The following is a 22250-nucleotide window of genomic DNA, read 5'->3' on the forward strand; positions in this document are numbered from 1 at the left end:
GCACAAGCGCAGGTATATATATATTTTAGGAATAGTTTTTTAAGGTCTTATTTATTTGTTTTAGATCACGTGCACAGCAGGGAGAGAGGCAGAGAGGGAGAGAGAATCTCAAGTAGATGCTGCACTGAGCCCTGTGTGGAACTCCATCTCATGACCCTGAGATCATGACCTGAGCTGAAATCAAGAGTTGGTCACTTCTTTTTTAAAAAAAGATTTATTTATTTATTTATTTATTTATTTATTTATTTATTTATTTATTTATTTATTTATGATAGAGAGAGAGAGAGAGAGGCAGAGACACAGGCAGAGGAAGAAGCTGGCTCCATGCAGGGAGCCCGACGTGGGACTCGATCCCAGGACTCCAGGATTGCGCCCTGGGCCCAAGGCAGGCGCCAAACTGCTGAGCCACCCAGGGATCCCAAGAGTTGGTCACTTAACTGACTGAGCCACCCAAGTGCCCCAAGAGGAATGCAATTTGTATCTATCCTCTTTCCTCAGATATTTAGGCACCACTAACTGGAGATCACTCTTTCTGTCATTGGTAATAAATAAAAAAGGAAGGTCTTATAAATGAAAGATATTTATTGGGGCTTGTGTGAATTATTGGCATAGTTCTGTAATCTTAACTCTAAATGAATTGGTTTGTTGAGATTTGATACTTTGTTTTGTGCTTTGTGTTGGTATTTGTTTTTCAGAACAGCTTAGTTGTTTTTCATGTTAAACTCCTATGGGAATTTTTTTTCTTTTCAATTTTTTAATTTAAATGCTAGTTAGTTAAACTCCTGTGTGAATTTAATGCTGAATTAAGAACTATAGCTGAAAGAAATCTGGTATTTGAGTACCCACAAATACCAGGGGTAAGATTTCTCCATTTCTGAGTAAAATCATTCAAAATTTATATGTATTCAATCAGTAAAAGTAAGCCCATTTAGATAGATAGAGTATTTCAAATGATTGCATTTTGATGAATTGGGTATTGCTAGAAATTGGCATTAGATTTGTAATGTGGAATGAACTTTGTAACTGAAAGTCATCAGTGATAACAATGTAGACCCTATGTATTATAACTCGATACATAACAGGAAACTTGGGCCTGGATAGAGATACAAGAAAGATTTTATGTGAATAAATCTTTTCTTTGGAGATCAGAATACTTTGCAAACAAAATCTCAGTTTAGTATACATCTTTTGAGCATTTTTTTAGTATAGCCCAAAGCTGAACTAGAAGGATGAATTGAAATTTTTCCACATTTGCCAGTCATCATTAGATTAAGAACTAGAATCCAGGTTTCTAGCTCTACTGTTTAAATATATTTTCTTTAGACAACCAACTGAAAACGCCTCATTTTGGCCACTTAAGAGACAGACAGTCTTCTATGGAATAGTTGATACTAGGGGGAAAAAAATCCATTCATTCATTCATTCATTCATTCATTCATTCATTCATTTAGATTTATTTATTCACGAGAGACACACACAGGTAGGCAGAGACACAGGCCGAGAGAGAAACAGGCTCCCTGCAGGGAGCCTGATGCAGGACTCAATCCTGGACCAAGGATCACACCCTAAACCAAAGCCAGGCGCTCAACCACTGAGCCACCCAGGCATCCCAAGAAAAAAAACAATTTTAGAGGCAAAAGTGATACCCCAGTTTTAACTTTAAGAGCAAAGCTATGATTAGGGTCTAAAGAGTAATAAAAGTAAAAATAAAAGGTATTGCCCCCAAAAGGTAATAGAAAGTTATGGAATTACCAGATGTGAATGGTTCTTGATAGATGTACAGTGTGCTCAAGGAGTAAGATACTGGAATGAATTAATGAATGAATTTATTTAAAGAGTTTATTTATTCATGAGGGACAGAGAGAGAGAGAGAGAGAGAGGCAGACACACAGACAGGGAGAAGCAGGCTCCACGCAGGGAGCTTGATGTGGGACTTGATCCCAGGACTCCGGAATCTCACCCTGAGCCGAAGGCAGACGCTCAACTGCTGAGCCACCGAGGTGTCCCCACATATAAGCTTTTTTTGGTTCTCTCAGTCAGATACTTTCTCTGTCCACTCTAGGAGTTCCATTTCTGTCTTACTGTCTCCTTTGGACATAACTCTAGTGACCTAAACTGATTTGTCAGTAATTCCTTGTGTTTGGAGGGAGTCTAGTTATATTTGTAGGTTCAGCCTCACCCTGCATTTCAACAGGAAGTGGGTAGGTGCTTAAGTCTATAATGAGGCATTCTTCTTTGTGGTTGTTGCATGGTAGTGAGGGCCGCTGTATGCAACAGTAAATTCATACCTTTTAAAACATTTTAGTAGACAGATTTAGATTACAGTAACCCTGTATGTTGTCTGTCATTTTGAAATAAAAGTTATTTGACTTTTCAATTGAAATTTTTGAACCCCTGTAGAATGCATATTTAACATGAAGAAATTTGTCTCTTGAAAGAGGAAATTGGTCTACAAAGTAAAGCTCTTCTCATATGTCCCCATCCAAAGTGCTGTTAACTATAGAACAGTGGGAAATGCTGAAGTGAAAGCAGAAGTCCTAATTGCCACACATATAACATCCCCACATGTTCTCATCCCCTGCTACTGCTGATCAGCATTTTAGGGGTGTGTTTCAAAGAGGAACTGCCTTGAGAAGCATTTCTGTTGTTATGGTTATTGCTATAGCTCAGATATACTTGCTTTTGGATGCAACCATAGAAATCTGCAGGTGTTATCAGTGCCCTTGACTCTAAATGAAGTATTGTATATTTATTTATAATAAACAGCTAGTAATAAATATTACTGCCAGAATGAGCAGTCATCTCTTCTTTCCTGGTAATGACAAGAATTCAGAGTGGGATATAGATGAATGTGTTCTCCCTCACATGTAGCCTTCCTTTATTATCTTCTACCCTCCCGGTCTTTCTCACCTCACCCCACTTTTGCCTCAGGATGTTGGCATCAGAGTTGTGAGAATGTAGGGCAGATCTCAAAGTCTCCTTTTGACTTTACACTGACCACGTATGATATATAAATATTTCGTGATAACTTCTAATTTACAGAACTTGTAGAATCTTACTGTTTGAAGGGACCTGAGAGAACACCTCATCCAATTTCCAGTTCATAGCATGAATCTTACCATGGTACTGAGAGTCTAGACTGGTCTGTGTATTGCCAGGCCATGACTAGGGAGGGATGCCTTAAAGCCTTTTACTTACTTGTTCTCAGACTCATTCTCAAGTCCCTTAGGCTGAAAATAGCCAGGAGTAAAGATGGGGTTGTTGCTGAGTCTGGCTGCATGTCTGGAACTGTTCCAAAGCCAGTTTTTCCTTTGGATTTAGTTGGGTAGCCAGCTCCCAGATCAGTCTGGGAGCCTCCTGGGGTGTAAATAACTTTCCCTCAGGACTCTGTCTGGAATATCCTTCGTACCATTCTGTGTCCTACAGGTCCTAGTAACTAGATGGACCTAGATCTGGAGAACATTTTGATCCATAGCCATAATCCATCCCTCTCTGTATTTCTTAGACCTGCCTCTGGCCTTGTGTTCAGAATGCAATGGATGTTAGATATTGGATGTTGGCCAGTGAGGAGGTTATGGCAACTGAGGTAGAAGCAAATCTAGAGGGATCCCTGGGTGGCGCAGCAGTTTAGCGCCTGCCTTTGGCCCAGGGCACGATCCTGGAGACCCGGGATCGAGTCCCACGTCGGTCTCCCGGTGCATGGAGCCTGCTTCCCCCTCTGCCTATGTCTCTGCCTCTCTCTCTCTCTCTCTCTGTGTGTGTGTGACTATCATAAATAAATAAAAATTAAAAAAAAAAAGAAGCAAATCTAGGAATTTTGGAACTTCTTAAAATCATCTGGCTTAGTCCCTTTATTTTGCAGATGAGGAAACTGAAGCCCTGAGTGAGAATTATATAGTCTTTGATTTAGAAGGCATTATAGAAGTCACCCAGTCTGACTTCTCAACATCAGCATCTTAGAGTCTGATAATGTCTCCTCCAGCATTCCTGATAGCTGGTCATCCAGAGGATTGTACTGGGAGCCTCTAAAGAGGACCCATTCTAATATAGGACAGCTCTAATTAAAAGGAGCTAACTACATTGAAATCTATTTCCCCGTAACTTTTATCTTCTCAGTAGTCCTAATTCCTTTCCTGTGTAACATCTCCCAAGGTGTAAGACCTCAAATCCCCAAATCAGCAAATATCACTATAGCATCTAGTTTCCCTCCTCAAAGTAAAACATAACTGAAAAAGAACTTGATTGATTCTGTGAAGATAGGTCATTCACTCTTTATGGATCCAAAGCTGCTTTTTACAGCTAAGAACCACTGTTTTCTTAGATTTCTTCACTTTCTCTTCTTTTCTGTCACTGGCACTAGCATTTACCTCTTTATTACTGGTATTTACCTCTTTAATAAAGAAACATCTGTTTGATCACTTTGTATAACTGTACTCTGGAGTATCAGGAAGGAGTAGCAAATAGGACTGAAGGGTCAGACTCACCCTTAGAACCTGTCTGGCTTCTCCATTCATATTTGTTAGCTGTAGTGGGCCTCTCCATTTCTATTGTCTTTTTCTTAGCCTGGGAGGAGTCCCAACTGTTTACCTCCAGCCTTCTCCTGCCCAAATATAACTTCTTTGCTTCTGCTAGAATGATTTGCCTAAAATGCAAATTTGACCATGTCACTTCCTTAATTCAGTGGTTTCTAAATACTCAGTACTCTACATATTTTCCACTAAATGACTACTGATGATAGAGGAGCCTTTCTCAACTGGATTTCCATGAGAGAATTAAACCCTGATGCCATTAGGCATCCATTGTATGTAATGTATTAACTTTTTCTCCAATGCATCTGGAATGGTGCTAGTTATGTACAGTCTTGAGAAGAATTGAGAAAATAGTCACTCTAATCATTTTCTTTGTTCAGTAGATCAGATGAGGAACTCAGTGTGAAAGAGTGGAGAGAACGTATGTTCTTTAGGAGGTCCAGAAGCCTGGCTAGGAGGAACCTCCAGAAAAAAAAGCCCCACTAAATGGCTTATCAGTCTAGGGTTGTGGACTAGTGCATTCTACCACATGATATGTCCATAGTTAAAAGTGTCTTAAAAATATTTATCAGTGAATAGAAATTGGTTTTTATTGGAAGATTTTTCCTGGGGTCCATGGAACTATACTTTTTTCTCTTAGCCCCTAGTAGACATTTTATATATGTTACATTATTTAATGTTTCTAGGAAAATTGCCCAAGATCACACAGCTAGTAAGGTGTCAGAGTCAGAGTACCAACCCAAGTATGTTTCAACTCCACAACTTGAAGCTGAGTTTATTTCTAAGTTTATCTTCACTGGAATGTAGGCTTTTTTTTTTTTTTTCCTGGTCAAGTTACTGTTGTGTTTCAGATCATTCATGCATATTTCTTTTGCTGAATATAACTTAACTGATTATCCAGAAGGAAAATGAATAGTGAATCAGGTAATTCCATAAAACAGGCAGTCTTATCAATCTTTGGTGGTTCTGAAACATACTAAATGGCTTTTTTTAGTGGCAGATTTACTTTTCTAATTGTTTTGTCTTGATACTGACATATTGTCATTTCTTGAATACTCTAGCTGGTTGTGGCAACTAGCTTTTTTGGTAAGAGGAAACCATCTTGCTATCGAAAACTTGATTCTCCCCATGGGACATAGAGTTGACTCCATTTGTACCTGCTTACTCAAGGCCCTTGGGAAAGTGTAAACGCTAAAATACAAAGGTGTTAGAAGTGCCTTCTCCCTGGCCCCCAGTTCTCCATGTACCTAGCCATCTGGAATTCCATTTCCATTAGGTGTCCAAAGAGAATGTCTGCAATGTCTTTTCAGTAGCCACATTCAACACAGAATTTCAAGGGCATCTGGCTTCTTTAGCTTCTCTGAGGAGCTGGAACAAATACTGAAATGATTGTTAATAGAGGGAGCTACAGTGGCTGTTTTCAATCATCTCTGGCTGCACCATTGAATTTCTGGTTCTTCTAGAAAGGTTGATATTTGAGAGTCTAAGAGCATCCAGAGGATGGTGTACAGAGCCCTGTGAGGTTCTTTAATTTGTAACCTCCTGCCTCCTTTCTTGTTAGAAATTCTTCACCAGTGAGTTATTAACGAATTAACGATTGCATCTTAGTACCTGATAACCCTCTACATCATGTAAAAGAAGAGGAGTTAGGCTGAAAGGGAAAGTCCAGAATTTGGATTAGAAAACCTGTTGAGTCAAAGGGGAACTTAGCAGAGGAACGGCATGAAAATTATTTCCTTAGATAGTAGACAAATATTCAGGAAACACCTCTGCACCCCCAAAGATAGGCACAGCTGCCACACAGTGACTATTAAAGGGAGGTTCAAAGTTATGAGCAAACAGCTGATTCTCTTGGTTCTTGGGCTGTTGCTGTTGGTGACAGGAAATCTTGTTCCCCAAGCTGCTGGCTTCCTGTTTTATTTTTACTCTTAGTAGATCAGAATGTCCATAACAAGGAGCAGTCTGTTCCAAAGGGTTCTACTCCCCCTTTGAGCCTGAAGGGCTTTTTTTTTTCTTTTGGTCAGACAATATGTTGGTTTACATTTAAGATCTATAATACTTAGTTTGGTTTAAACATTTTGTATTCCCAGTCAACTTTTTTTGGTGATGAGCTGGTGTTTTAAGATTTGATGTAAGTAAACCTCTGCTTGCTTCTTTTATATATGTGTATATAAAAGAGGAGTTTGCAATATTGGGGATGTGGGTATGTTACCTTTATGCTTTACCTTTTTCATTTGAAGAGAATATGCTTTTTCCCTAGCATGAAAACCATTAGGCTGTTTTAAATTTCTTTGGTTTTCACGAGATAGGACCGGCTCAGTGTGCCTTTGGCTGTAGTCATACCCATTTTGTGGAGACTAAAAACCTCCTCCTATCCTTGTAAAGCTAGGAATTTGGTAATCTAATTCTGAAACAATAGCTCAGCGTGAACCTGAAGTGGTGGGGGATTTCCTAGGGAAAGGGGCTCAGCTGACAGGATAAGAAACGGTAACTGGAAGGTTTCCGGATCTGCTCCAGACACTTCCTGCTGTCTCAAGAGCCTTTTGGCCCAGGTGTGTTGAACCGGATGCAAGAGAGAAAGGGAGCTGTTGGGTAGAAGAGAAAGGACTAGGAAATCTTACAGCACGGTTTGCTTAGCATCGTGTTTGACATATTGAACATGTAAAATTTTCCTTCATATTCTTTAATTCTGTCAATTTACAGACGAAACTTTAGTAGTGTTAATAGACACTGGCAGCTAGTGTTTTGTTGTATATTAGGGAGGAACTAATCCATCAGGGAGGAACTGGAGAAGTTATGCCCTGATGTAGATCAGTGGAATCACTGTTGGCAACTTAATTTCATTGTGGAGATTATCAGGTGACAGTAGCTCTTTTTTGATCCTTATAATTGATCATTTAGAATCTGATCTTTCCTGATTATGGACATACCAAGGATAGGATCCATCTGTGTACCATCCCGAGCCTGCTGAATGGACTGTTTGCTGACCATGCTTCCTTGCCTCTGGAGACTCTTGTTGGTTGGAGCACGGTTGTTATTTTAAGGTTTTTAGGTTTTTATGCTGCCTGTGTAACTCAGCCAGCAGTCACCAGTTCAGAATTTCTAAACTTACCAGCAAGCTTTCTAATGGCAAACCTTAAAGATTGTGGGGAGGGAGGGGCTTAAAAGAGAAAAAATGATGGGGGAGAAATTTTTTAAAAGCTGTTTTAGATCAGAGCAAGACAAAAGGAAAAAAAAGACGCACAGCCCTAGTGTGCCTGGAATTTGTGGTTGAGTAATACTTTCCTGTTATTTCTTTTTTAGGTTGTTTTTCATCATTCAGAACATTGCCTGAAGCAGGTCCACCATGCCGTTAGTAACGAGGAACATCGAGCCAAGGCACCTGTGCCGTCAGACGTTGCCTAGCGTTAGAAGCGAGCTGGAATGCGTGACCAACATCACCCTGGCAAATGTCATCCGACAGCTGGGCAGCCTGAGTGAGTGCCGCAGAGAGCCTGTGCTTTGCCCTCAGGGGTCGTTGGTGCTCTTTATTTAGTTTCCTTCTCCTCCCGTGTTCCTATTTCTCCCCCATCTGCCTTCCCTAGGTAATGCGAAAATGTATTCCCTCCCCCCCTCCCGAGAGAGAGGTTCCTTTTTGGTACAGATTCTTCCCCTCAACCCTTTCTTCATCTACCACCACCCTCTAGGTTCCCTCCACCTCCCCCTCCACCTGCTTCAAAAGAAATCTGTGGGAAGGGTAGCAGGAAGGGCTGCAGCAGAAACTGCAGATGGAATGACAGAGCAGAATTCTCTGTGTGTAAAGTGGGAGGTTCACAGAGCAGTATCTTGGGTTGGGGAATGTGCCTGTAATTGCATGAGCTGTTCGATGTAGCTGACTTTGTTGAAGCCTCAAATGTGCCAATAGTCTTTATCTACCCGACACCCCCTCCCCCCAACTTTTCTTCCCAAAGAGGAGTAAAGCAAACATGCATTCAGAGAGATTCTAGCTGACTTGTCTACCCTGGTACACATTTAATTGTGCTGCAGACCCCCAGGTCCAAGTTCAGGGTACAAATTACTTTTGCAGTCTCTAGGGTATTGGGAGTTTTGCAAGCTACGTTTACACACAATGACACAAAGTATAGCTGGAGCCATTCTTCTCTAGGAGGAAGATAGGGGTTAGCCTGGTCTGTTTTGGAGCTGAGGGAAAGCGTGCTCTACGTGTGTGTGTGTGTGTGTGTGTGTGTGTGTATGTGTGTGTGTGTGTTTTAGTTGGCAAGAATGAATGAGACTGCCTTGGGTGGGGTACATGGATGGGTTTGGATTTCACTCTGAATCAAGCTCACTTTGTTTGAAGCTGAGGTATGGGAAGGGCAAATACTTGGATAAGCTTTGCATTTGTCTAGTACCACTCCAGCTCCCATAAGAATGTCCGTCAAATTGCCATTTTAGTGATATTCCTTAGCAAAGGCATCTTGGTGTGAATTATTTTGAGACACTTAACTGCTCCTATCACGTCACTGCCCTTAGTGAAGGCAGTGGGATATTCAGGAAAGCCTGCCTTCCCCCAGGTAGTAATAGGCCCTACCTTTAAAAACAGGGGTCTGAGGGGACCGAACTCTGTGACCATATGATATATGGGGTCTGAAATTCCTAAGCCTTTACCTAGCTCAGTTGATCTAGGGCTTAGGGAAACCTGGATAGGATGTCAGGAAGAAATGAAACCCTGCTAGTGCCTGTCTTACACAAAGGAACACTGACAGCAGTGCAACAGCAGTGCAGCTGACAAGGAGGCACATGAAGGCAGTAGAGAGCCTCACTGCTTCTTAAAAGCATCATTTCTGCTTCTGTCACCCTGAGAAGGCCAAATGGGTGAAAGTCAATCACACACTGGTTCCTTCTCCATAGGACAAAGGACATCTAGCTAATGATGCTTCTTACTCTCACTCAGCAGGAGTTATGCTCTCTCTCAGGTGTTTTTCCAGGGTAGTGTTGATGGATGTCATTGCTCACTCTCACTAGTGATCAGACCACTCCTGTCTTGAGGAAGCCAGTCTGAGAACCAGTGTTAGTTTGTGCCTATGGAAACAAGATTTCTTCACATTGTGAAGCTAACTGACCCTTTATTCGTCCAAAAACATGTATTGAACATATTTTATGTGCCAGATGCTGAAGAAATACAGCAATAATAAGAAATGGTCTCCACCTTCCAGGAGCTTATAATCTACCAGAGGAGACAGAGATAAATAATTCTTAAGGGGAGAGAATGAGAGGGGAACTCATATTTGTTGATTGTTTACTTTATGCCAGGTTTTAATAGGATCTTGACATAGATAATCTCTTTTAATCCCTTTGATGATCCTATGAGGGTAGGTAGTGGTATTCTCGTTTTTCAAGTGAAAAAATGAAGGCTTAGGAAAGTAAGGTAACTTTCTAGAGAGACGACAGCCAATAAGAAGTAAAGTCAGACTTCCAGAGAATTTCTCAGCTCTGTCCTCTATTCTCTGTCTCTACCAACACTGCCCTAGTTCAGACCTTCGTTGACCTTCACCTAAATGATTGCCTTATCCTCCCTCTGGCCTCCCTTTCTCTGGTCAACCCTCTTAAATCTATAAATCTGAAAATCTTAAAAATTTTAAATCTGTATCGTTGCCATAATGGTCTGCTCAAAACAAATCTCACTTTTTACTTTTATAATTCTGAATTGTTTGACTTTTTGAAAGTTAAATCTGTGTTTTGCAATCTAAAGTATTTTGAGGGACACCTGGGTGGCTCAGCAGTTGAGCAGCTGCCCTTGGCTCAAGAGTGTGATCCCGGAATCCTGCAGTCCCAGATGAGTCCCGGCATTGGGCTCCCTGCAGGAAGCCTACCTCTCCCTCTGCCTATGTCTCTGCCTCTCTCTGTGTGTCTTTTGTGAATAAATAAAATCTTTAATAAGTAAGTAAGTAAGTAAGTAAGTAAGTAAATAAATAAATAAATAAATAAATAAATAAATAAATAAATAAAATATTTAAAAGGTGTTTTGAGGGGCACCTAGGGGAGGCATCAGTTGGTTAGTTGGTTAGGCATCAGCCTTCAGCTCAGGTCATGATCTCTGGGTGCTGGGATCGAGCCCCATGTGGGGCTCATTAGGGAGTCTGGTTCTCCCTCTTCTCCCTGCTTGTGCTCTCTCTCGCTATCTCTGTCTCTCTCAAATAAATAAATAAAATCTTTAAAATAAAATAAAATGTGAGACGCCTGGGTGGTCAGCGGTTGAGCGTCTGCTTTCAGCCCAGGACGTGATCCTGGAGTCCCGGGATCGAGTTGCACATCGGGCTCCCTGCATGGAGCCTTCTTCTCTCTCTGTCTGTGGCTCTGCCTCTCTCACTCTGTGTGTCTGTCATGAATAAATAAATAAAATCTTAAAAAATAAAAATAAAAAATAAAATGTGTTTTGAAATAGGAGTACAAAGGTTAAAAATCTTCCCTGTTCTCACTGTGAGACTATTTAAATTTCTTGGCTTGGCATTCAAGACTTTTCAAACCTGCCTTCCTTTCCAGTCTCATTTTTTGCAATCCTTCTTTTCCCATTTTACACTCTTCTTAAAACATTTTTTTAATGAAAAAGGAAGAAAAGGGGGAAGAAAGAAATAATGAATTATCATCTACTTGTAGTACTTCTGAGATAGACCATACCCTCTCATACTTGAATGCAGTACCCTTGCTGTTCCTTCTGCCTAGAAAACCCTTACCATCCTTGTAGCTGATCTTCAAGGCCTAGCTCAAGGATTTCCTGCGCCAGGTGGCACTAAGTGCTCCTTGGAGCTCCAATTATGTGCCTGTGTTATTACCTACCACACTATATTGCAAATTATCTGTATTTCTTATACTAAATTAAAAGTTCTCAAAAAAAAAAAAAAGTTCTCTGAAGGCAGAAATCACGTGTTGTTTGGTCTTGAACCCCAGTGTTTATCTTGTGTAGTATCTGGCATCCAGTAGAAGCTCAGTAAATGTTTGTCAAATGATTCATACCTATATTCTCTCCACCATTCCATGATGTTCGTGCATAGAGAATACAGGGAAGGAAGTAATACTTTCTATGGGGAGTCAGTCCATGATGTGGGAGCATAAGGAGAGTTAGGGAATGCTTCATAGAGGAGGTTAGATTTGAACCAGGCCTTGAAAGATGACTAGTATTTCATCCAGCAGATAGCAAGATAGGAACAGTCTCATATGTGCTTCACATTCATGACCTTGGCCTCATGTACTCTAGCCAGAAGTGCTTGGTCTAGTAGGCAAAATCTGATTATGGAATGGATAAAACACAAAACTAAAAATTCCAGAGCTTTGGATTACTCCATGATAGCATATCCAGAATTTTTATTTTCCCTCAGTGCAGAGATTGGCATTTCACATATTTGGTTGCCGTATCTTAGGATATATAGGCACAGCCAGCCTGCACTTTTGAATCAGTATCCTGACCACCCGGTAGAATGGAACCCTCACTTGGGTAATTAGGAAATCATGCTATGATATAGGGTTTTCTGAGTGTAGTGGGGCCATACCACTGGGGGGCTCCAAGACTTTCATTTAGACTTGAAGCAAGAGCAGTGTCACATTTCTAAAAATCAGTTTTACCTGTTCACTTCCACATAAGATTTCATTTAACGGTTCTGTTAAGGAAAAGAAAAGTGAAGAGTGCTTTTGGAATCTCTTGCAAAATGTGGTTGATAACTATTACGAATGTCCTGGTGGGATCGTGGGTCTGTCTTGGTAATCTGAATGAATGAAATTTAACTCTGAACAAGGCACTCTGGTTTTCTCCTATATAAGTATAACACTTCTGTTTTCAGATTGGAGTAATACTTAGTACTTGGAGAATTGGGACTATCATATTACTGACTGGAATTATATCTTAAATTTCCTGTAAGTGGGGGTGCATGGGTGGTTCAGTCAGTTAAGTGTCTGCCTTCAGCTCAGGTCATTCCCAGAGTCCTGGGATCAAGCCCCATGTCAGGCTCCCTGCTCAGTGGGGAGTCTGCTTCTCTTTCTCCTTCTCCCTGCTCTCACTCTTTCTCAAATAAATCAGTTAATTTAATTTAATTTAATAAATTCCTGTAAGTGTAAAACAGGATATGTAGATACAGTCTTGAAAGTCATCTAAAATGTGGTTGACCATTCATTATAAGAAAGAATTTCATTGTAACAACCTAGCATTTTTTTTTAAGATTTTATTTATTTATTCATAGAGACAGAGAGAGAGAGAGGCAGAGACACAGGCAGAGGGAGAAGGAGGCATCATACAGAGAGCCTGACGTGGGACTCGATCCAGGGTCTCCAGGATCAAGCCCTGGGCCAAAGGTGGCGCTAAACCGCTGCACCACTGGGGCTGCCCAACAACCTAGCATTTTTAATTCATTTAATCCTATGACAATTTTGTGAGGTTGATATAGTTACCCCCATTTTACAGATGAGGAAACAGACATTGTGACTTGCTGCAGAGTATGCACGTATAAATAGAAAGAATTGAGATTAAATCCAGATCTTTTTCTTTTTTTTTTTTTTTAGATTTTATTTATTTATTCATGAGAGACCCAGAGAGAGAGAGGCAGAGTCACAGGCAGAGGGAGGAGCAGGCTCCATGCAGGGAGCCTGAAGCGGGACTCGATCCCCGGTCTCCAGGACTAGGCCCTGGACTGAAGATGGCGCTAAACTGCTGAGCCACCTGGGCTGCCCCGAAATCCAGATTTTTCTGATTGAAGTCCTCTGCTTCTTCTATGTATCATCTTGTAGTTATAAGTAGGCCCAGGGCCTGATGTGATGAAATGACAGTAGGAAAACCTTCATACCACTTCACTTCCTCTTCAAATAGCATTCTCGGGACACCTGGGTGGCTCAGTGGTTGAGTGTCTGCCTTTGGCTCAGGGCAAGATCCTGGAGTCCCGGGATAGAGTCCCACATCAGGCTCCCTGTGAGGAGCCTGCTTTCTCTCTGCCTCTCTCTCTCTCTCTCTCTCTCTCTCTCTCATTAATAAATAAAATCTTAAAAAAAAAATCTGTAACACCTCTCAAATACTATTCTCAGTGTTTGCCTGTTTGTGTTAGGGATAAGATTTTTATCTTGAAAATCACTGTGCCACATTTAGCCATACTACTCACACTACTACTCCCTTCACTGAGGAGCAGGACATCCTAGGTACTGTCTTGGTGACTTAAGGGTGGGTTGGTTTGGGGTTTTCTTTTCTTCCAGAATACTTGGTCCATTAACAGATTTTTTTTTTTTTTTTTTTTTTTTTTAAGTAATTGGCTACATTCAATGTGGGCTTGAACTCACAATCCCAAGATCAAAAGTCGGTGCCCTGGTTAACAGATATTTTTGAGCACATAATGTTGCATGTTTATCTGCTTTAGCTTTCCAGTTTTCCATTACCTGGAGGATCATTGATGCAGTATGGTTTTTATAGGAACTTGGCTGCAGTATGGACAGAGTTCAGATACAATTCTTACCCTGCAGAACAGAAATGCAGCTTCGTTAGCGGATTTGTGTTCTTTGAGCCCAGGAGCTTCCCATGGTTGTTTAAATCACAAAATCGTTCAGTATGCAAAGACTTGTTCCTTCCTGGATTAGAAACTCTTATTGACTAAATTTACCAGCAATTCAAAAATATGCTGTTGATTGGTCTTATCCTTACTCTCTAGGTTACGCTGGGAAGGTGAACTGTGGTTCACCGTGAAGGTGCAGTTTTGGCCTTTTGACTAATATTTTCCCCCTCAAGTGTGGACTAAGCATAAATATAGTTTAGAAGCTAAAAATCAGAGCCTACTTAAAATAGTTCTCAGTTTTTGTGGTTGGGCACAAAAACTGTGCCTACCTTTACCTTGCAAGTAAGAAACTCAGATGGTATATTTATTCATGTGTGCCGCTCTTCATTCCTAGCAAGAATGTGCTTTGTGGCTTGGAATGACAATATGGAGGTAGTGTCAAATTGCTGTTAGGTTTCTTTGGCTGCAAATTCTCCTTGCATTCCAGGGTTGAAAGTATGAAACTCTTTTCTTTTTCTAAAAAATAAGATATTGTAGAAAGAGACCACTGGTATGTTGGTTTTGAGGGAGGCCTTGAAAATATCAGCCTTTCCCTTGTTCCCTGAGATGTAGATTTGAAGGATTATAACCTAAAGCAAAGTTGTAGATTATGAAACATAAGATAACCTTTTCACCCCATAGAAGAAGTTATAGGTCTCTGCTGTGAGTTGTTGATAAGTTCAAGGCCTCTTGAAGATACCACAACTCATCATAGTTGTTGAATGTATTTTGGAGGTTCCGCTGAGGATGTAATTTCTTATTTTTCAGGTTAATTGTAGACACCTACAAAGTGCCCGTAACTCCCAATCTGTTTTCCAGAACCATTTGACAAGTTGCTTTTTACAGAGCAGCAAGGGGCTAAGGGCTATAGGCAAATGTGTAGACATATTGTTACTCTTCCAGGATTAATTTTGTGTATTGCACCTCTTGATATTATTCAGCCTGCATTGAGTTCGTGACTATTCCGAGTTTGCCAAGAAGACTATTAGAGAAAAAAATGCATACTGTTCAAGCTATGGAGGGCACGTCTCTATCTCCAAGAGCAAGCATCTGCATGTAACCCAAACCATCTTAGGGGGTGGGTGTGTGGGTTGGGGAAATGGGGAATAAGATCTTTAGTAGCGTTTTTCTAACCGTTTATGTCATTTTTATGCACTAGTGACTTGGTTTCTTTGCTCTTTCAGGTAAATATGCAGAGGACATTGTTGGAGAGCTCTTTACTCAGGCAAATACCTTTGCCTCTCGGGTAAGCTCCCTTGCTGAGAGGGTCGACCGCCTACAAGTTAAAGTCACTCAGCTGGATCCCAAGGAAGAAGAAGGTAAGGAAGCTGAGCTCAGCATTTGCAGGCTTTGCTGAGCAGTTTCTTAGAATTTTTTTCTCCTGATTTATAAAAAAATGAGGGGGAAAAAAATCACAGAGACCTATGGAGTTCTGCTTTGAAATGACACAAGCCTGGATGGTGTAAAGAAACCTTTTTAGCTCTACCACACCCCCACATGCTGCCTTTCTCCCATTCCCCCAATTCTTGCTCAAATTCCCCCTCCCCCCAATCGTATTTTGTTACCATAAAAGTACTTGGAAGATTCATTCCTCCTAAGGAGAGGCCTGCTAGATCTGGCCACATAGTAAACCTTTGTGTTGCCTCATTTTGTTCAGTCGTGAAATGGCTGGGCTGCTGACAGCCTTGTGGGGCTTCCCCAGAGGGGGAGAAAAAAAACCTGGCTGCAGACAGCCGCAGCCAAGAAACGCAGCAGCTGAGGCCTCTCAGACTGGTGTGACTCAGTGTTTGCTCAAATAGCCTGTCGTCCATTTTCTGCTGCCTTCCATCTTCTCTCAGTGTCACTGCAAGGAATCAACACCCGGAAGGCCTTCAGAAGCTCTACCATTCAAGACCAGAAGCTTTTTGACAGAAACTCTCTCCCAGTACCTGTCTTGGAAACCTATAACACCTGTGATACTCCTCCACCTCTCAACAATCTTACCCCTTACAGGTAACCTGGCTAGTTCCTCCCTTTGTCAACCTGTGGCTAACAGCACTAGATTGTCTTTTTATTTAAAGATGTTTACATCCGAGGATTGTATTCAAAAGCTTACTACTACCCCAGTGTTGTTTGTGGCGGCAGCAGCAGCAGCTAATGTTTACCATATAAACACTTCTCACTTATTATTGTTTGGTTTCTGAAATTCATAGTAAATATAATATGTATTGAAAGTTTGCTATAGCATTGCATGCTGCAGAGTTTAATTTGGTATAAGCCAGGTCCATCTTGGATTCCATCCAAGGAATTTAGTTATTATAGAACCAAAAGGACTTTGTTACAAGGCAGTCCTGGAGCATGCATCCCAGGGGCAACATTCTAGCAAGGCTCCCACTTACTCGGAAACCACTAGATTACCAGATGTTTGGGTGTGTTAGTGGGGCTAGCTTTGTGAACTGGCTGCTCTGGGCCCTGAGGGTCCTTCCAAAGCTTAAGGAATAATTGGCATTCTTCCAGATGAGTGTCATTCACTTTGTTTAGAACATCCTTTCGACATTCCCCTCTGCTAGGACCTACACTGTTGCAGCTAAACTTGAGGAAAGAAGGTAGCCTTATAGACAACTTAAAGCCCCTCCCCCTCCGGTGGTCCGTAATGTGATCATCCTGCAAAATACCACTGAGCAGGGGCAGAAAGCGAATATTTATCTTGCTTGTATCCATAAATATTTTTGGAACAGGTAAAAAGTAATTACAGATAGCTGGAGGCAGATGTCTTCTGTGAGACATGGGGATACTGCAAAGTAGAATGTGTGTGTGTGAAACTCAAGGACACCTACCTGCTCCCGGGAGCCTGGAAATAGGAGCATGGTAGCTCTTCACACAGATAAAAGTACATAGCATCTATCCTATGTTATTATTGTGTAAAATTACGTTTGTACCTTGGCTTTCAAAGGGGCTAGCTAACAGCAGGACAGAGATTTGACTCTGTAGCTTCCATCATTTATTGAGTTGGATTTGGGCAGGGGGTTTCAGGGCAAGACGAGAGTGTGTACCCGATACTGAAGGGAGTGTGATGTACGGCCTAGGGCTTGTGTGGTAGAATAGGGTAAACAAATGATATTGAGACAAGTTTATTTTTCAGTTAATGGTATTTTCCTTTTTATCATTTTCCTCTCAATTATCTGGATTTGGCCTAACAGAAATGAGCAGTGGTGTAGCTAACTCAAAACAAGATTTAATATAGAAATCATTAGTGTTTGATTTGGAAATGCTTTCTGTGTGTCGTGACACGCCAGGGAGTAGAATTGCCTTTCTAATTCTTTCTAGTTTAGTGTTAAAATAAATGTCCACCCCAGCACATACTTTCTAGAAAGAGAGAGAGACTCAGTCATGCCAAAGTGCAGGATTCCAACCAGGATCAAGTCTGGCAGGTATCCCTTACTTGGACACTCAGTAGCTCCCTCTGTACTTATGTCACAGCCCCTAAAAGATGGTAATTAAATCTCATAAAACAGCTGGCCATCTTTCTCACTGGGGCCCCCTTGTGGTTGATGTGTGGGGTAGGGGGTGCTGAGCTAATCTAGAAGGGAGCAAGAAGATGGATTGCCGTGGTTACCTGTTTTTACAGAGGAATAACAACTACACATATATATGCTTTCATGTGTATATATGGATACATAATGTACACATGTGAACCTGCATATATGTGTACAGGTTTCAGATGGGTGGGGAGCCACTAATGCTTCATAGAGAGTCCTGGGGAAGTGGTGGTGGAGGATTGGGAACCAGTGACAGAAATCCCCTCTGATGTGCCAGGATATCAGGATATCCCCAGGGAAATGTCTGTAGTCATGCAGATCATTAGAAATAATCAGGATCCCTGCTGCTTTAACCTATTCTTGCCCTGACCATGCAAATTCCTCTACCAAGAATTAAAAGTAAGGCTAAGTTTCTTAAAAAGCCAGGTAAGTAAAGAGATACCATTCAAGGGGCATTGGAATGCTGATGTGGAAGAGGAAGTATGCAGTTGATTTGAATGACTTCTTGATTCCTCAGTGTAAAGACTGCTAACTGGTAGGTATTTGGAATACTGGATTTGGTTGGGAGCTCATCTGACAGCTACTTGTCTTCATTTCCATCCCAGGGACGATGGGAAAGAGGCACTCAAATTCTACACAGACCCTTCGTACTTCTTTGATCTTTGGAAGGAGAAGATGCTGCAGGACACCAAGGATATCATGAAAGAGAAGAGAAGGCATAGGGTGAGGGGAAAGGGGCCTCTGTTCTACACATCAGTAGGCACGATTGTGGAGGGGGGATAAAAAGGAAGCCAGTCTTATATGAAGTAATCATTCCGAGTGGCTGCTTGCTTGGATGCCAGGTGAAACTCTTTAAAAAATGTGTCCACTCCAAGCACAACCAAGATGAAAGTATAAATCACACCAAAAATGTGTTTGTTCCCCCTAGCGCTATTAACAATTGAGTATATTCAGGCTGAGTTTTAGAAATTGACTTTTCTATTCACCATTTATTTCTCTTGCAATTTGCACCTGACTCTGCTGGACACTCAAGCTAGGCTAGTCCCTTCCCCGCCAGTTTTGCAGCTCATTTCTCAGAGACCAGCACAGAGGGCTCTACAGTGTTTGATTTACAAACAGGAACGGTTTAACACCTTCACTACTGGTTGGATGGGGCGGGGTGAGGGTATAGGCCTGGTTTTGGGAGCTGCTCCTCTCCCCTTAGACCTCCAGTGATGTGTATAAGCATATGACCTACCAGTTGCAACCTCATAATCCCATTAGCATGGCTACCGGGAGGCCCAAGAGAGTGCCAGGGGCTAGTGTAGCTGCACAGGCTGAGGAACTCCTCATTGGTGGTTTGATTTTGTTTCGTTAACTATTTCTTTATATTTGTCCCAGATATACTGACTGACTTTAGTGTCAGAGCAAGTAACAAATAGCTTTTTACTAACTTCCTAACAATTAGAGCTGTTGAGAACATGAATGAGTTACCCAAAGAGGTAATGAGTTTCCCATCTGTGGAGGTGTCTAAGTCTTGGAGTGAGTGAATGTGTTTGACCTTGGGAGGTGATTTGGACTAGATGACCTCTAGGTCATTCCAAAACCAGTAAGTCTCTAAATTCTCTAGTTACTGTATGTTGTCTAAGCAAATCATTTCTTGGGTGTGCATCCAGGAAGGTGGATGGAATTTTAATGAAGGACTTTGGAAAAATATCTTACAAAGGCTTTTCTGTTTCTTTCCATTATAGAGAGAAAAGAAAGATAATCCAAATCGAGGGAATGTAAATCCACGTAAAATCAAAACACGGAAGGAAGAGTGGGAGAAGATGAAAATGGGACAAGAGTTTGTGGAATCCAAAGAAAAGCTGGGGCCTTCTGGGTAGGTGATGCTTTCATATAATTGGTAACATTCTTTGAAGGGCCTGGGTTTTGGGGGGCAACAGCTTGACAGCTCTGGTGTGCCACATTTCACACTTCCCTGAAGTGTGTCTATGTGGCTAAGATCAATACCACTATTAATCAGCTACCTTCACGTGCATCCATCTGGTGATTAAAATTTGCAAATAAATCAAGAGACTCAGCAGTTTAAATGAGGTGACTGTAGTAGTCTGGAAAAGAAAGCCTATGGCAAAAAAAAAAGAAAGCCTATGGCTTCTAGTGCCCTTGCTCTGCCAGACACAGTATGTTTGTGGGCCTGAAAGGAAAGACTGGAAAGAGAAGAAGAGTGGTCTTGAGCCCTTTGCCTCCAGAACATTGATCTGAAGGTCATGCCTAAGAGCTGGGCATTTCACAGGAGTGGAGAGGGCCTGGTAGAGAATCTGTGCACATCACCAAAACAACTTCTCAGTCAGCCTTTGTCTGTCTAGGGAGAGAAGCCGGCCAGGGGCCTGAAAACAGACCTCAGACACAGTGTGGGAAAGGTCGTTCGGCCAGTACTGAGGCTATATATCTCCGGGGGGAAACAGTAGATGTCAGTCTGACCCATTTCCCAATACCAAATCACACTGGAGGTTTTTAAAAGGGAAAAAAATGGTTTTAGAGTTTGGTTTGATGCTTATCCTGGTGTCTGACCTGTGTGACATTCAAAGCCAAGTCACCACGACTGCTTGGCATGAATGTTGCCCTGGTTTTTTCTCTAAATACTTTGCATCCTGGCTGTCAGAGAACCATGCCAGCCCATGCCGGGTGTCTAGGAATGATAAAAGGAAAGAGTTGAGTTGTTCTTGCTTTTAGGAATAACTCTACCATGAAAATCTTGACTTTTAAAAATCTTGACACTTCTGACACTTGTTCTTCTTGGATTAAGAGATTTGTTTTAAAGAGTGATGAAGATGGTAAGAGAAAAAAATGAACCTTTCTCTCTGTCAAGAAATCAGCCCTGAGGGTACCTTCATTACCTTTACCTCCCAGTAAAAGGGGCCATTTGGTTCCATGGTCCCATCCTGTTCAGACAGGCCTTGTCCTAGGTTCCGTGACTCTAAGGCCAGAACCTCGCACATTCAGATTGCCAATTATTACGTGTTTGGTTTGTGTGTGTGTGGAATGGGGCTGGTGAAAACGAAGACTTTGCTTGCCATTTTTCTCTTGTCCAAGAAGTTTGGGATTGGGCTACATGGCTGGTCTACCTGGGTATGCTTGTTGGTAAACCTACAAAGAGATGTACCAAGCCTATTCCAGGCCTTGGGGATTTTCTGCATCAGAGCATCATTTGATTTTTAGTTCTCTCCAACTCTCTTCCATCCAGGGTCTGTTTGAAAGGAGTTCTTTAGAACCCAGCAGTGGTGGAGAGAAGGGGGAGGTAGAACAGAAGCAACCATATTTGCTAGTTGCTATTTGTGTACATGTGTTATTTGGAAATTTGTTGTTCACCCAAGGCCCAGTGCTCTGAGGGACAGGCTTTTATGAGGCACAGGCCCTAAGCACCCTACTTAAATTGGCAGCTCGTAGTGTTGGATAAGAGACCTGGCAGGGAGACCGAGTCTAGCTACCACACAGCAACTTGCATTTGTCCTCAGCTTGGTTTTGCAATCAAATGCCTCCTTGGCCTTTGAGTACTCCAGAGGCTTGCTGACCTCCAAACCAGGCTGTGTGCCAGTCACGTGTTTGCAGCTCACTAGCCTTGGGGCTTGGCTTTGCCCTTTGCCTCAAGACTGACTTTGGGAGTTGGGAGCAGTTAGGCTGCTCTTAACATTTGGGAGGGAATTTAAAAGAACTGCTGGGTTTGACAAGGCAACCTGCACTGGGAAAGGAACAGCATGGTTTTTTATTGGCTGGGTTGAATCCCATTTCTCTGAATCCAGCAGGAATATCTGGGAGATACTTAATACAACAGAATTCAGTCCTAAAATTTCTTTTTAAAGATTTTATTTATTCATGAGACAGAGAGAGGCAGAAACATAGGCAGAGGGAGAAGCAGGCTCCTCTCAGGGAGACAGATGCGGGACTCGATCCCAGGACCCAGGGATCATGCCCTGAGCTGAAGGCAGACGCTCAACTGCTGAGCCACCCAGGCATCCCTAGTCCTAAATTTTAATCCTGAATTTAATCCTAAAGTAAAATTTCCGAACAGCAGAAAACATGTGGGGAATATTTCTTTCTTCCTAAACGCTTTTGTACCAAATGCATTTTTGTAGGGTCTCTTAAAAAAACTTGAGAAGTGCCAGTCACACTTGAAATGACAGTTTTGACATTGGGTTCATTGTCAGGTACCCACCCACCTTGGTGTACCAGAATGGCAGTATTGGCTCTGTTGAAAATGTGGACAGAAGCAGCTACCCACCGCCACCGCTGTCAGACTCCACCTCTCCGCCTTCTCCTTCCTTCTCTGAGGACAGCTTGCCTCCCCCACCAGCAGAATTCAGGTAAATGGTGCAATCTCTCCTGTCTACTCTGGGTGGTTACACACTCAAAAACAAAATAAGTGTACCTCAGGGTCCCTGGCTGGTTCAGTCAGTGGAGGGTGAGACTCTTGTCTCAGGGTTATGAAAATCAAGCACTTGTGTTGGGTGTAGAGATTATTTTTTATTTTTATTTTTATTATTATTGTTATTTTTAAGATTTTATTTATTTATTAATGAGAGACACACACAGAGAAAGAGAGGCAGAGACACAGGCAGAGGGAGAAGCAGGCTCCTTGCAGGGAACCTGACATGGGACTCAATCCCGGGTCTCCAGGATCATCC

General features: G+C 41.9%; 1 protein-coding gene across 4 annotated transcripts in view; it reads left to right on the forward strand.

The window, feature by feature from the left end:
- Positions 1-22250, forward strand: part of WASF2 (WASP family member 2) — a 73084-nt gene that overhangs the window by 42776 nt on the left and 8058 nt on the right. For 3 of the 4 annotated variants that reach the window (XM_077898923.1, XM_077898921.1, XM_077898919.1), the window contains 6 exons: positions 7833-8005; positions 15253-15387; positions 15907-16060; positions 18192-18309; positions 19317-19447; positions 21774-21929. In XM_077898923.1, the coding sequence (XP_077755049.1) occupies positions 7876-8005; positions 15253-15387; positions 15907-16060; positions 18192-18309; positions 19317-19447; positions 21774-21929 (824 nt within the window). In that variant the 5' untranslated portion in view covers positions 7833-7875. Of the gene's footprint in view, positions 1-6456; positions 6661-7832; positions 8006-15252; positions 15388-15906; positions 16061-18191; positions 18310-19316; positions 19448-21773; positions 21930-22250 lie in introns of those variants that run through there. The other variant, XM_077898922.1, reaches the window with a different exon arrangement.

Source organism: Canis aureus, chromosome 5, assembly GCF_053574225.1.
Source record: "Canis aureus isolate CA01 chromosome 5, VMU_Caureus_v.1.0, whole genome shotgun sequence".
NCBI lineage: Eukaryota > Metazoa > Chordata > Mammalia > Carnivora > Canidae > Canis > Canis aureus.